A 15,470-nucleotide genomic window follows, 5' to 3' on the forward strand; every position below is an offset into this window, starting at 1 on the left:
GCTAGTCCAAGCTCGAAGGTCCTGGACCTCACTCCCCGCCCCCCCACATCCCTCCCAATGCATCAGGATGTGAAGTTTGGGGCTCTCACCCTCCATGTGGAGAAGGGCAGCATGTCCTTGGCAGGCCATTGGTATGTTGGATGAACCGTGACAGACTGGGGAGGAGGTTGGTGCATCCTGTACGTAGGTCGAAAAACACCTGGCACAAGAGCTCCATGAGGAATTTGTTAGTAAACTCAGTGAATCCCTGACTGTCACTTTTTGAATTATTTCATGTTAGCCATACATAAAAAGATGGTGAAAAAGCTCATGCACAGATTTTGTGAAGAGACAGGTCAGGGCTGGGTTTCTGTTGTCCTCACAGAGCACTTCTCATCACATCCTTCCAGTTCCCGAGTGGAACTTATAAGGAAAGATGGGATAAGACTATTTACCAGAGCATGAAGCGACAGGACAAGGGGGAACTGCTTCAAACTGAAAGAGAGTAGGTTTAGATTAGACATTAGGAAAAAAATTCGTTCTTATGGAGGTGCTGAGACCCTGGCACAGGTGCCCAGAGAAGCTGTGGCTGCCCCATCCCTGGGAGTGTCCAAGGCCAGGTTGGATGGGGCTTCAAGCAACCTGGGCTGGTGGGAGGTGTCCCTGCCCATGGCAGGGGGCGGGATGAGATGATCTTGAGGGTCCCTTCCAACCCAGACCTTGAGGTACGAGGGGAGTTGGTCTGAGGGAACCGGGAGAGCCGCTCAGTGGACTGACTGGGGCAGCCACTCTGAGGGACCGACACGCGCACTGAGGGACACGGGGAGCCGCGCTGAGAGAACCGGGGGTTGTGACAACCGCTGTAAGGGAACCGGGGCTGTGGCAGCTGTTCTGAGATACACGAGAAGCCGCTCTGAGGGAACCAGGCACTATGGCAGCCGCTCCGAGGGACACCGGGGGCTGCCGCAGCCGCTCTGAGGGACACAGGGTGCCGCTCTGAGGAACACGGGGGGCTGCTGCAGCCGCTCTGAGGGACACGGGGGGCGGTGGCAGCCGCTCCGAGGGACACGGGGAGCCGCTCTGAGGGACACGGGGGGCGGTGGCACCCGCTCCGAGGGACGCGCGCTCCATGGCAGCCGCTCCCCTGGACGGCGCCCAGTCCCCGCCCCTGAGGGCCGCCCCCTCCCATCACAGCGGGGCGGGGCCCTGGCGCGGGCCCGCCGGCCAATGGGAAGCGCCCGTGCCGATGGGCGGTGCAGCAACGCGGGGGCGGTGGCTGCCAATCAGCCGCAGCAGCCAATCGGAGGGCGCCGCGGCCGTGACGTCAGGCGCGGGGCGAGGAGCGGTGACAGCGGCCCGCGGCCGCCTCCGCCTCTTCGCCGCGGGCTCCGGGACCGGCAGCATCTCCGGTGGCACCTCCCGCACCAGGTACGGCCCGGCCGGCCCTCCATCCTTCCCTCCCTCGGAGACCATTCTCACCTCCCGCGGCGCCGCCGTGCCCCGGTGCCGTCCCGCGGCCCGGGAGGCTGTGAGCCGGTCCCGTCGCCAAGGCCCCGCGGGCGCTGTGGCGGTGCGGGGAGCGGGGGAGGTGACAGCCCGTCCCTCCTCTGTGCTGTGTCAGCCCCGATCAGGCCCGCCGTGCCACATTTTTGCCTCTGTAGTGCCTTTGGTTGGGGGATGGCGAGAGCGATTTCCCGTTTCACCACTTTTTGTTTTTCTGGAGAAAAGGATGCTCAGGGGGAGCCTTCTCGCTCTCTACAACTCCCTAAAAGGAGGGTGTACCCAGATGGAGGTCGGGCTCTGCTCCCAGGGAACAAGCGACAGGACCAGAGGAAACAGCCTCAAGCTGTGCCAGGGGAGGGTCAGATTGGAGATCAGCAGGAATTTCTTCACAGAAAGGGTGATTCGACATTGGAATGGGCTGCCCAGGGAGGTGATGGAGTCACCATCCCTGGAGGTGTTTAAGGAGACTTGATGTGACACTCAGTGCTCTGGTCTAGTTGACAAGGTGGTGTTTGGTCACAGGTTGGACTTGATGATCTCAGAGGCCTTTTCCAACCAGACTGATTCTGTGATTGTGGATTCTTGTCTGCCAGTCGAGCCTCTGAGCTGTTCCTGATGTGGTGCTGGTCTGCAAAGGTGGCTTGGCATGGCCACACTGCTGTCCCTCCTGCTTGTCCCCCTTTGATGCAGCTGCAGAAGGCAGCAGTGTGGCACTGACTCCTCTCTGCTGTATCCACATGACCCTGACTGTTTTTTTGTGTTTAACAATATCTGCCATTTACCTTGGGGTGTGTTTCAGTGTCTGTCAGGGGTTAGGTACATACAACCATTGAATTTACCTGTGAAATCTGCAGGCACTGACCCCTGTCTGGATATTCTTGCTCAACAGCTGAGCAAAGTTGTTCAGGTGTTTTACAGCTGTGCTTTGAGTGGTTTTTCTTTTCTGATGCAAGACCTTTTCCACTTGGTGTAATTCCCTGGCTTCTGATTCCTGTACTGCCTGCTGCAGTGCATGATCATATTTCTCACTTCCTTATAGTTGGTAACAAGTTTGGGTTTTTTCATTTGGTTTGTTTCGTTTCTTTTTCCTTATTATGCCCCTCCTCTGTCTTGAAATTTCTGTTCATCTTCTATTGCTGATCATCAAAACCAGATTTTTCTCTGCCTTTTAACTCCAAATTCATCTGTAATTTCCAGCTTCACTCAGCCTTACTCCATGTGATCTCCCAAACTTCAGCTGAAATGGTGTGGCCTCACTAGCACAGTTTGCAGAGCATTTTTTTAAAAGGTCTTATAAAAAATTCTGGTTAATCTTTTCCAACCTGAAAGAAGTAAAACAAGAACCTCAAAGTGGGGATCTGTAATTCTTCATGCAGAAAGGTGCCTCTCTGATACAGGGCAGATGAGAGTTCAATTTCTTTACACCTTTCATTTCAGGAATGTCTGGAAAATCTCCAAAAATACAGAAGCTTGTGATAGAATTATCTGTTCTGCCATGGAGGTGAGCCAGGAGCCAGGATGTCACAGACCAATTACACTTTAGGAGTTAAGCAACTTGCAGTTTTGTGTGGTCAAATTTTTTTCTCACATAGAGAAGTATTTGTCTTTTTTGTTTGCAAATCCTTGAATAACCATCTTGAAAAGTATTAACACAAATGGCTAATATTTAACAGCTGGAACAGTGCCCAGAGCTGCGGAGCTGCTGTTCATCTCCTGCTGGAATGGAGACTGTTGACTCTTCCTAAATTCTTGGATTTTGGTAGATGGCAAAAAATAGTCTTTTGGCTTTGCTTAGAAGGGAGAAGGAGCAATGTAACACCTGTGGAGCTTGTGAAGGAAATGTTCAAGGGGACACATCCAGGGTGCAGATCTTTTCCAAAATAAATTAGGAATAATTTCTTTACTTAATGCATCTGTCTCTGCAAGGAGCCTGAAGTAACAGCACCCCTGTGTAAACCATCCTTGCATTCTCCTGTTAGAATTTTATATGCATGTTTTGGTTGGGTTTTACAGCGTGCTTTGCTTGGGTGCTGCAGTGTCAAGGCTGCACAGCTCTTCAGTTTGCTGTGGGGTGTGTAACAGAGAGGCTGCACTTGATACTCAGAGTACTTGTTGTAATTTGTGATCCTCCTCTGGGGCTTAAACCTTTTGCCAGCTTGTAACTGTGGTGGTCAGTGAGACTGGAACTTGAGATTTCAGAACTCTTGGAGTGTCTCTGCTGTTCCCTGCTGTGAGGAGAGTTTGCTTGAACAGCTTTAAAAGTGCCAACTCATTTTCCCTTCTCTGGGATGTACCTTTATGTTGACTGAGTGCAGGCACAGAAAAGAAATCAAAGTGTGTTTGTCTCATGCAATTTTACCCTCAGATTTTCCTTAGATGGTAACAGTACAAGGTTATGTATTCAGGGGAAATTGCTGAGTTTTACTGAGAAAATACAAGGTGCTCTGATGGTCATTGTTATCTGACATACAATTACTTTCCACCTGTTTTTAGATCACAGAATCACAGAATAGTTTGGGTTGAAAGGGACCTTAAAGAATATATTGTTTCTCCTCCATGTCATGGGCAGGGACACCTCCCACCAGCCCAGGTTGCTTCAAGCCCTGTCCAACCTGGCCTTGGACACTCCCAGGGATGGGGCAGCCACAGCTTCTCTGGGTACCCTGTGCCAGGTTCTCACCATGCTCATAATAAAGTACTTCTAATATCTAGTGCAAACTGATCCTCCCTCAGCTTAAGTCCATTCCCCCTTGTGCTGTCACTCCAGGTGTTTGTCCAAAGTCCTCCTCCATCTCTCTTGTAGTCCCTTTAGGCACTGGAAGGGGCTTAATGATCTCCCAAGAGCCTTTTCTTCTCCAGGATGAACAGAGAGATGGTCTTAAAGTAGTGCTAACAGTGAGTGTTTTGTACAGGTGCAATTTTAAAATCCAGAATGGAGTTTATATAAAAAGTTACAAATTTTGCTTCTTCAAGCTGGCCTCAGTTAAAACTAATTAATCCTGTATCAAATTTGTTAATATTATTAGCTAAATGTGATTTATGTTGAGTGCTTCTTCCCAGCACGATATTATTTACTTTCTGACTTTGTGACAAGGTTGGTCTTATGTTAGTCTTACACAGAAAAAAGGAATTTACATAGAAAAAGAAGTCTGATGAACTTAACTTCCTTATTGTAGTTTATATTACTAAATCAGGATTTAAGGCACAGTGAAAAAGAAATACAGGAAAAATGGTGTAACTAATTCATAGACTTGCTGAGTCACACAGTTTAGTTTTCTTCCTGTTTCTGTGAGTGTACATTAGAATCGAAAAAAAATATTTGTTTGAACTTAATCCCACATTAATTTATACTTCATAAAAGCTTTCTTGGTTGAGTTGCAAAAGAGTTGGGAAACCTGTAATCCTGGCAGTAAAACCACTTCAATCGTGTCATGCATTTCATCTGACGTGCTCTTCGTGCTAATTATTAACTGTCTTTATATTTTTCCCCCCAGATCTATAACAGCACCTGAAGTCCATCATGTTTTCCAAGCTAACCCACCCCCAGAGCATTGCTGTTCTCTCTCGAGGTCTCCACGCTTCGCTGAGTTCTGCTGCCTCAGTTGCTACCAAAAAAACTGTTCAAGGGCCTGTCTCCTCTGAGCTCATCTATGAACGTGAGGCCAAATATGGTGCCCACAACTATCACCCACTGCCTGTTGCTCTGGAAAGAGGGAAAGGTATTTTGTTTAGGTTTCCCTGGGTTTTGTAGATGGGATGTGTCTGTGCAAGTGGGATGGAATAAATTTCTCAACCTTAGTTGGTTATTTTTTTTTGGGGGGTGGGATTGAGATAATTGGTGAAATAAACAGCTTATTGTTGATAAAATTGTGCTGTCTCTAAAATGATTTATCTCAATAAAGGTCAAAGTTCTGATAATCTTTAGAATAACTGAGCAAGAAAATTGTCAAGCAACTTTGCTTCTTCTGTTACCTCGTTTGGGGAGGTTTAATGTTAATGTGAACATGAAAAGGTGCATTGGATCCCTGTTTAAGTCCTTGTGTACTGTTCCTGTATTGTTGCTTAGGTTAAATTTACTCTGGTCTTTAATTATGTTTAAGGGGCTTTTTTGTCCTATGAGTTGATATTAAAATGTTATCAACATAGTAAGCCAATAGTTTATCAGTTCACATATTGACAGCTCAGAGACTTCAGCCTCTGAAGTTTTTCAGATTATGTGGGTTCTGTTGACTTTGTTCTTTCTTTTACAACCTCCAGTTAATTCTCTCACAAAAATTTTCTTCTGTATCCATCCTGTAGGGCCCAAAACAGAGACTTGGAGGGCAAGTAATAGTCTGATATTGCTTAGTAATTCCATGGAATAGCAGCTTTATATTGGAAGTGCTTTTTTTGTCGTTTCATTATTTATACTGTACTATTTGTTCTCATGATCTCCTTGTCAACTGATTATTCTCTAGAGGATCTTTCAGGAATGCCCTCAGGGATAGAGAGATTATTAGTTTATAGCATTTAGTGTTATCTCATGTCATCTTTTGTTTTGTGTATTGACCATATGTTTGTTTTCCCAGGTGTTTATGTGTGGGATGTTGAAGGCAGAAAGTATTTTGACTTTCTGAGCGCTTACAGTGCAGTTAATCAAGGCCACTGTCACCCAAAGATCGTGGATGCTCTCAAAGCTCAGTCTGAAAAACTCACCCTGACATCCAGGGCATTCTATAATGATGTGCTTGGTGAATATGAGGAGCTCGTCACCAAAATGTTCAATTACAACAAAGTTCTTCCCATGAACACAGGTAAAGAAATGATTTTATTTCCATTTCCATTCTTGTCTGTGAGATTCAGCAGTTGTGTAACATTTTGTACTGCACTGATGTTCTGTCTCAGGGACAAGGGTGATAATGGTGCTGCTTCATGTTTCAGGGGTGGAAGCTGGAGAAACTGCCTGTAAACTGGCTCGGAAATGGGCATACACTGTGAAAGGAGTTCCAAAATACAAAGCTAAAATTATTTTTGCAGGTATGTAAAGTGTTAAAAGCTGATCATCTTCCTTAAAACTGCCTTACGAGTTGAGGCATGGAGGAGGAAGAGAGCAATGGATTGTTGAGAGGCAGCCTGGAGTCACATGGCAAATACATTCAGCCCTCCATACATTCAGTCCTCCATGCTCTTTTTTTAAGTCTTCCATGCTCTTTTTTTGAAGCTTAGAATCTTTTTATTCTCAGCTGGTTGGTTTTTATATAACTGTCTTGTGAATTCACTCCTCCAAGTGCTGCCATGCCTCTCATGGGTTGCACAGTGGGGTTAAACCTACTTCCTTCTTGGGCTTCACCTACCAGTGGTTTTCTTCTGCATTCCTGAGGTCTTCCAGAAACTGGCACTAACCCAGTAAAGCCACATGGGAGTCTTGATCATATAATGAAAGTAAAAGCAATGTTGCTAAAGTAAATATTGGGTCCTGATTCTTTATTGGAATAGTTCCTCCCTTTACCTGCCTGCTCTGCTTGGCTCTGTAACAGGGAGAAGTTCCCTGTCCCTGAAGAGACTATTGTGGTTTTCTAAATAAAAAAATAAACCGCCACATATATAATAAAATAATTATTTTTAATGTTCTTTGGTCATAGATAAAGTACTTTTGTCAATGCTCATGTTGTTCAATGATGCTTTATTTATTAAAGCTTTCAGAATAAAACTTAATAGTTAAATATTGACCTTTTTTCCTGAGATTGCTACAGCTGCAAATACTATTTTTAACTTTTGTACATATGGTATCTGAACCATAAGTGTCATTAGGCAGCATTTATAAAGTGCAATTCATAGTTGAATATTTCTTTATGGTTTCTGGGATAAAATAGGTTAGGGGTTTTTTTGTAAATTTGGTCTGGAAATTCTTTGAGCAAATATATTTCTCCTTCCTTCTATATATATTTTACTTTGCTCTTCAGGCAATTACCTTTTAGTAAGTGCTTTCTCATCTTGATAAACTGCATATTCTTTCAATTTTGGCAGAAAAAACCCCACCCTTGGATAGCTAAGGAGTGACTTTGAACATGAGTTTGGAGAACTTGCTGTAGATTCTGTGCAGGATAGTGAGGCCCTGTGGAGACTGGAGCATCCAGGTGGATCCTGGCAGGCTCCCATCAGCAGACACACTGCTCTGCTTCCTGCCCTGTGTTTCAGGATACAGGGAATTGCTCCAACAGAACCTCGAGGTGGCAAGCAGGGATTGCTGTGCTGGGGGACAGGGCTGTGGTGCTCAGTTTATGTTGGTACCCAGGGGGAAGGGCTGCCCAGAGCTGGCTGTGTCAGAAATCATGGATTTCAGGATTCCCTGCAGACTGGGAACATCCTCTGCCTCCAGGATCACAGTTATACAAAGGAGTTGGTGGGGGGAGAAGAGGCTCATAATGTGAAGATGTTGAACCCTTAATCTTCCTTAGTCTTATTAAACACCTTATTAATTAGCTGAGAGTCTGTTGATTTAACTGAAATATTGAAATGAAGATATTGACTTGGTAACAGTTGGTTCCTGGATATTTTAACTGATATTTCTAAATAAAATAGTGCAACATCACAATATTTTTACATATACAAATGGGTTTTTCTGGACCTTTGAAATGCATAGAAATATATTTTCTAATTTAGGCATACTGGCAGCTTTATTTTTAGACCTTAAATTAGGAATGGTGTTTATTTCCCCCCTATATTTATGTAAAAGCTGAACATATTCCTTAAAAAGTTGTTATCTGACTTATTTCAATTTTTCAGACTACTAAAAACATTTAAGAAAATTACTTTGAATACTTTCCAGGTCTTAGAGTATAATTTTCTTTGATTTTTTTGATACAGCAACACAGTATATTTGTGGCATCAATACAAAATGCTGACACTTAGAAGAGGGATGCTGATATGCTATTGTTAGATAATTCTTAAAGTGCATTACCAAATGAAAAGTGTGATGTCCTTTAAACTGTTCTGGCTCTTGGTCAGTTTTGTAACAACTCCTCTCTTTTTTATTTCAGCTGGTAACTTCTGGGGCAGAACAATGTCTGCCATCTCTAGTTCCACTGACCCATCCAGCTATGATGGATTTGGGCCCTTCATGCCGGGTTTTGAAGTGATCCCATACAATGACCTACCAGCTCTTGAGGTATTTGACAATTTTATCATTTTACAATGTCTCTTTGGTAAATAGCAAGGAAAATCAGAAGTTTATCCTTTGAAACATGTGCTTTGACACTAAGATATGTGTATCTAGATATCTCTCTGAGAAATATGTATGTTATAATTGTGTATTGGAAATGTGTGTAAATTCTGCTTTGGTTTTGATTTTCAGTTTTGCTTTAGGATGTAAATAGAAAACCACATGATCTGTTTCCTTTCCCATGTCACTTAAGATGTTCAAGGTACAAACGAAGAACAACAGATAACCCATGATGGAATTCAGATCAGTAGCTTACATTCCAAAGTCAGGACTTTATTTCTGAAACTAATATCTTTGGCTACTTTTCTCAGAAATGCTGTGTATTCTTCAGTGACCAGATGAGTGAAAGGGAATGGGTTTAGATTAGTTATTAGGAAGAAATTACTCCCTGTGAGGGTGTGCAGGCCCTGGCACAGGTGCCCAGAGAAGCTGTGGCTGCCCCATCCCTGGGAGTGTCCAAGACCAGGTTGGACAGGGCTTGGAGCAACCTGGGCTGGTGGGAGGTGTCCCTGCCCATGGCTGGGGGTGGAACGAGATGATCTTTGAAGGTTCCTTCTTATCCAAACCATTCTCTGCTTGGATGACTAGAGTTCACACAGTCCCAAACAAGTATTTCCACTTTACAGCATCCTTAAAACCATGCTGGGCTGATGTTCCACTTAAACTACTAAGATGAAATGATTCTGCATTTCCCTGAGTTTTCTGAGATTCATCCTGTCAAGATGTTGGAGAGGGTTCACTTTGATTAGTCACAATGTGCCACCCTCATAATGTTTAGATATTAAAGGGTAGATGGGGCTTGATGGCAGCCATAGGATGCTGGACTTGGGACCTGGGAGGCAAGAGGGTTGCAGCCAAACACAGATAGTCCTGGAGGGCTAGGAATGTTGGCACTGCCACTTCTGTCATGACATCATGGAATGGTTTGGGTTGAAAGGAATTCTAAGGATCATCTTTTTCCAATCTGTCACCTGGTACATCATCTCCATGAGTAAAAAAGTTCTGTTGGGTCTGCTTCATACAAGTGGGTGGGCTGTGGGGATTGGAGGGATTATAGGACTGAGGTGCCTGTCTCCTGGGGATTTGGTCAGTGGAAACAAAGATCTCTCAGTGTTTTATAGTTGTAATGTGGAAAAGCTTGCTCAGGTTTGACCCTGCATCAGGGTGCCTGTGGTGAAAAGCCTGTAAGTATTTAATGGCTTCATTAGAGCTGAATTTGTCCTGTTTATGAGTCTATACTGAGAAAAGCTGTAGCAAATTCATACTGGGAAGTCATTACATCTCTTGTGTCTCATGGACTTCTAAACTTGTTTGAACTTGATAGTGCAAGAATGTACCTGTGGTGGACTTTGCTCTAAGGTAAAATTGTTCTGGAGAGGCTCCATTCTTTCTCTTTTGAGGGAAGAGTTGAGCAATTGTTTGTCTTTCATGGGGTAATGCAAAACTGAGGGTATTTCTGAGGTAATTTATGATAATCTGCTTGTCTGGGTCTGTAGTTTTTAAGGTTGGTACCTTCCCAAGCAAGCACAGCAGCTGATTTTACAGGGCAAGTAGTGACACTGGTGGAACTGAAGTGGCACTCAGAGCCTGACATGAATGTCATTATCATTCCTTAAGGAATAACACCAGGGCTAGAATTAGCTTCTGCTACATGTATTTTCTAAATTTGACCTGAGTAAAAGCTTTTTCTTCTTGTCTTTCTCATCCATGTGTCCATTTTCACAGCGGGCCCTTCAAGACCCCAACGTGGCAGCTTTCATGGTTGAACCCATTCAAGGGGAAGCAGGTGTGGTTGTTCCTGACAAGGGTTATCTTACAGGAGTGAGGGACCTCTGCACAAAACACAATGTAAGGATGGGATTTAATAATTTCCTTTTCTTTCAGTGGGATAGGCAGGGATACTTCTTGATTTCCTGGTAATACCTCACCAGAAAGTACTTCTTAGTAATGCACATTTTTCACTGTTTCTCACCATTGACATTGATTTAAGTTAGTAATGAATGTTCTTGAACTGCATTTATTTTAAATTAATTTAACTTTTAATTTCTTTCTCACAGTGTAAGTTTCTTAGGCCTGAAGCCAATTATTGCAGTAATTAATAATTACCATGGCTATCAAGGGCCCTTGTTGCTGAAATGTGTAAGTGCCAAGAATTAGCAACAGTAGTGGGTCACAGAGTGAAACACTGAAGAAAATGGTCATCAGTGGTCTCTGATTCAGAAATCAGAGGTCTCTGTTCCAGTGGAATTCAGTCTTAATTTGCAAATGCTACTCATAGTTCCTTAGATACCTTCAGAGGAAGGTATTGACACCTTGTTAATAAAGTTGTCTTCATTATTGTTGTGCTACCTCAAAAAAGAGCTGTATTGTTTGAACTGGGTTAGGAGTGAGAGTGAAACTCAGTCTCTGTTCTTTTTATCTCTCTGTAGGTTCTGTTTATTGCTGATGAAATACAGACTGGTTTAGCCAGAACAGGGAAAATGCTGGCTGTTGACCATGAAAATGTGAGACCTGATATAGTTCTTCTTGGAAAGGCCCTTTCTGGTGGCTTATATCCTGTGAGTAACAAAGAAATATCAATAATCTGAGATAATATCAAATTATTCAAACATTTGTTGAATAATGATTTTTTTAGTTATTAACACTGAAAATCTACCAGTTGGAAGAACAATAAATCTGATGTTTGTTGTACTTTGGAAGTTTTTGTTTACAAGATTAGCTATGATTTATGGCCAGACAGTGCAACCTGTGAGAGATACATAATAAAATAATGGAATACCTAATGCTACCTTTATAGCTGAGATGGCTGTTTTCCTGTTAGGAAAATAAATGTTCAGTAGTCAGTTATTCATTCTGGAATTTCTGGTTAGTCTTTTGTACTCTCTGGAGACCAGTTTATCACAGTCTTGCTGTGATTAATTCCTAGATGAATTCTGTGGAGGATTCAAAAATTATTGATGTATGTTAAAGTACACATTATAAAGCTGTTTTGGAACAACTGCCATGATTTCATTTGTTTGGAATGCCTGCATGACTGATTTTATCCTCTTGGAGTGACTTAAATTCCTGCTGATTAGGCTGGAAATTACAACATGCCTTGATCTATTTTGGCTGATTGAAGGTATTTCTGACTTGTTAAACCAAGTATTGAAGCTTAAAATCTTGAAATAATATTCAGTTTGGAGAATTGCCTCTTGGCTGTAGCACATGTTACATGTTACCACTATAGCTGTGTGTATTCAAGGGATTAATTATGGGATTGTCAGATCTGCTCTCCTCTATACAGAAGTGGGAATGTAAATATAATTTATCACCACAGGCTAAAAATTACCTGTTCCTGAGCCTTGAGGACAAGTTTGCTTCAGAGATGTTAAAGTTTTCTGTTCTAAATGTGTCTGTAAGTGAATTTGCTGACCTTCCCATTTTAGGTCTCAGCAGTGCTGTGTGATGATGAAATTATGCTGACCATTAAGCCTGGGGAACATGGATCTACATATGGAGGAAATCCATTGGCTTGTCGTGTGGCAATGGCAGCACTGGAGGTTTGTGTGTCGTGATAGAGGTTTGGAATCCAAAGAAAAAGGGGTGTCACACCCTTTAACATGATCTTTGCATAAATAAATGATATTATTTCTTATTCTGCAAGTAGCAATTTAGATTTCAGTATGAATGGAAAATGATCAGTGGTTATCTGCACAGATCACAAAACAAATTCTAAAGTTTTTGTTGGAAATGTGTCCTAATTCCTGTGTTTTTATGGTCTTAAATTTTATTTTGACATACAAGACATTATCAAGGGGGAGTTTCAAGGTAGTTCTGTAAATTGGGTCCAATTTCACAAAGACACTGAAATTGGTTAATTTTACTTTACCAGCAGAGGCTGCTGTGAGCTGGATAACATGTATGTGCTACTGGAGCTCAAACAGAAGCCAAGATGTCCTGTCCAGGCTGTGTAATTTAATTATTCTTTGCCTAATTGGCTACATGTGATGCAAGTCACTCAGAAAGCCCCATAATTACCCAATAACAGACCTGGACAGATTGAGAGTCTTCAGAAATTTACTATTTACTTGTAAATAACTGCAAATGGAAAGCAGTTAATTTGGAACAAAATTTCAAAGAAATTATTGTTTCTTGTGAACACAAATGAGTAAAGGCCTGATACCAATCTGGGATGTGCAGCCTTTGCAATGACACTCTGACTGCAGCAGCTTTTGTATCCCTGCAGGTTTATTGTCATTAGTTGTCCCTTCCAGGATGGTACATAAGATGAATGCAGTGCCTTTCACCTGACTGTAGATCTGACTTCCCTTTAGGTAATTGAAGAAGAAAACTTGGTAAAAAATGCAGAAATAATGGGTAACCTACTAAGAAATGAGCTCATGAAGACACCATCCAATATTGTAACTGCTGTGAGAGGAAAGGGGCTGTTAAATGCCATTGTGATCCGGGAAACCAAAGGTGAGGAAGTACAATCAGCTGCACCTTCACAACATGAAAAGATATTTTTCAGCTTAAATTGTGGGTAGGGGATGGCACATAGACATAATGCTTGTGTTCAGATCTTGGCTATAGTACTGTAGTACCTACTGAAAACTTATTGAAGTGACTGTGTGCTGTTAACAATTGGTGGTTTTAATGAAGTAACAATTTTTTTAAAAATTATTTGAATTATTTTATGATTTGATGATGTCCAAACCTGATGGTGAATTTGCCTCCCAACAAATATACTTTTGTCTTCTCATTGGAATAAAACTGGCCACATCTGGAACACTAGTTTTTGGTAGATTATGGAAGGATTCTCTGAGGTTGGTCATTTCCAGGATAGTTAGAAGAGAACAATAAATAGAGGAGGGTAGAAGGAAGAAAAAAGGTAATGACTAAGAACAAGTTTCTAGGGTTTAACACCTTGAATTATATCAGAAAACTGAATATTAAGGCACTTTATCAAGGGATAAAGTGCTTTAGGAAGGTGGTGTTATTTCATAATGCACTGAAATTCACGTTGCACAAATGTGATTTTGTCTAAAGCCTTGCCCAGATGTTCCCTCTGCATGGCTCCCCTTTTTAAATATGTTGCTCCATCTAGACAACACAGAGCTGTGAAGGAGCAGATCTCTGTGAGCTGGAGGCAAACCTGTGGGGCAGATTTGCAGCTTTGAGGTGCTGGACCATGTCCAGAGAAGAGCAACGAGTCTGGAGAAGGGACTGGAGCACAAATCCTGTGGGGAGAGGCTGAGGGAGCTGGGGGTGTTTAGCCTGGAGAAGAGGAGGCTCAGAAGTGACCTCAGCACTGTCTGGAACTGCGTGAAGGGAAGTTCTGGCCAGGTGGGGGTTGGTCTCTTCTCCCAGGCACTCAGCAATAGGACAAGGGGGCGGAATGGGCTCAAGCTCTGCCAGGGGAAATTGAAGTTGGAGATCAGAAAAAAATTCTTTGCAGAGAGAGTGCTCAGGCATTGGAATGGGCTGCCCATAGAGGGGGTGGATTCCCCATCCCTGGAGGTTTTTCAGCTGAGCTTGGCCGTGGCACTGAGTGCCATGATCTGGTAAAGGGATGGAGTTGGCCCAAGGGTTGGACTTGATGATCTCGGAGGTCTTTTCCAACCCAGCTAATTCTATGATCCTCTCCCTGCCACGTAGCAAACCCTTCCCAGCCTGGCCCCACATGCCACGTGCTGCAGCTGTGACACTTCTCTGCTGTGGTGTAAATGTCTCCTGTGTCCTGTTGTCTCCCCTGTCCTTGCAGACTACGATGCCTGGAAGGTGTGTCTGCGGCTCCGCGATAACGGGCTCCTCGCCAAGCCCACGCACGGCGACATCATCCGGCTGGCACCACCACTGGTGATTAAAGAGGATGAAATCAGAGAGTGCATCGAAATAATTCATAAGACCATCCTGTCTTTCTGAAAAACATGGCTTTTTCAGTCTGTCTGCTGGCTGCTCCGAGGTGCTGTGTTGAAATATGTGCGATGAAGGCCTGCTCTTGAAGCAATCATCTCTCATTCCTTTTATCTAAGAGGACTTGGCTCTTAAAATGTATCTGTATCTTTAAATTATGATGGCTTTATAAGGAAAATACAGAATGATTTAAAGAGTTTCCAGTCTTGGAATACTTGGAAATAAAGTGGTGAGGTGCTCTTCATCTAGTTGTGTACTTACTGAACAGTCAAGTCAGAATGTGTGAGGGAAGATATATGTAGTAATCTGCTTAATTGTTGAAAGTCCTGGCCAAGGTTTAAATTGTGATTTATATATCTATTTTAGTAAGGGTTGTCCTGAACTGTCATATCACTCTCCAAAACATTTGGCATTTTTGCCCCTCAGTGAGATGTCTGGGGGATGGAAGCACTTGTCATTATGGATGAATTTGTGTTTCTCATTTGTGGCTTGAAAAAAGATTGTGAAGGTTTGACAAACTGGGTGTTATGCTGGTGAACTTGAGAAGCATCAAGCTGTGTTCTTTATGTACAATGTTTTGATTGTATGACAAGAGATGCTATTTTCAAGCCTGGCCTCAGTGTTTGGCTTTGCAATCTTGTAAAATAACTGAGCGTATAGATCTGTTTTTACTGTTACAAAACTTTCTGTAATCTGGATGTCTATATTAAAACATGCTTTGCATTAAAAAAAATCATCATGTGCAACTAAGATACTCAGTGTATGCAAAAAAAGCAAAGCTCATAAAACTGGCAAGTTTCTAATATTTCTTAGTTGAGCTGGTTTTAGCTGAGACTAAACCCTGATTAATCACTGTTAGTGCAAAAGGTTCCCTTTGCTGAGCACAGGG

General features: G+C 42.9%; 1 protein-coding gene across 1 annotated transcript; it reads left to right on the top strand.

Annotated features, from left to right (window-relative positions):
• Positions 1-1,297: 1,297 nt before the first annotated feature.
• OAT (ornithine aminotransferase) lies at positions 1,298-15,327 on the top strand. Its single transcript, XM_071563242.1, has 10 exons — positions 1,298-1,407; positions 4,977-5,201; positions 6,051-6,275; positions 6,403-6,498; positions 8,502-8,629; positions 10,409-10,531; positions 11,113-11,241; positions 12,112-12,225; positions 13,000-13,144; positions 14,430-15,327. The coding sequence occupies exons 2-10, from the start codon at positions 5,003-5,005 to the stop codon at positions 14,588-14,590; spliced, it is 1,320 nt and encodes a 439-aa protein (XP_071419343.1). The 5' UTR covers positions 1,298-1,407; positions 4,977-5,002; the 3' UTR covers positions 14,591-15,327.
• The last annotated feature ends 143 nt before the right edge of the window (positions 15,328-15,470 follow it).

This window comes from Pithys albifrons, chromosome 9 (assembly GCF_047495875.1).
Source record: "Pithys albifrons albifrons isolate INPA30051 chromosome 9, PitAlb_v1, whole genome shotgun sequence".
Classification (NCBI taxonomy): Eukaryota; Metazoa; Chordata; class Aves; order Passeriformes; family Thamnophilidae; genus Pithys; species Pithys albifrons.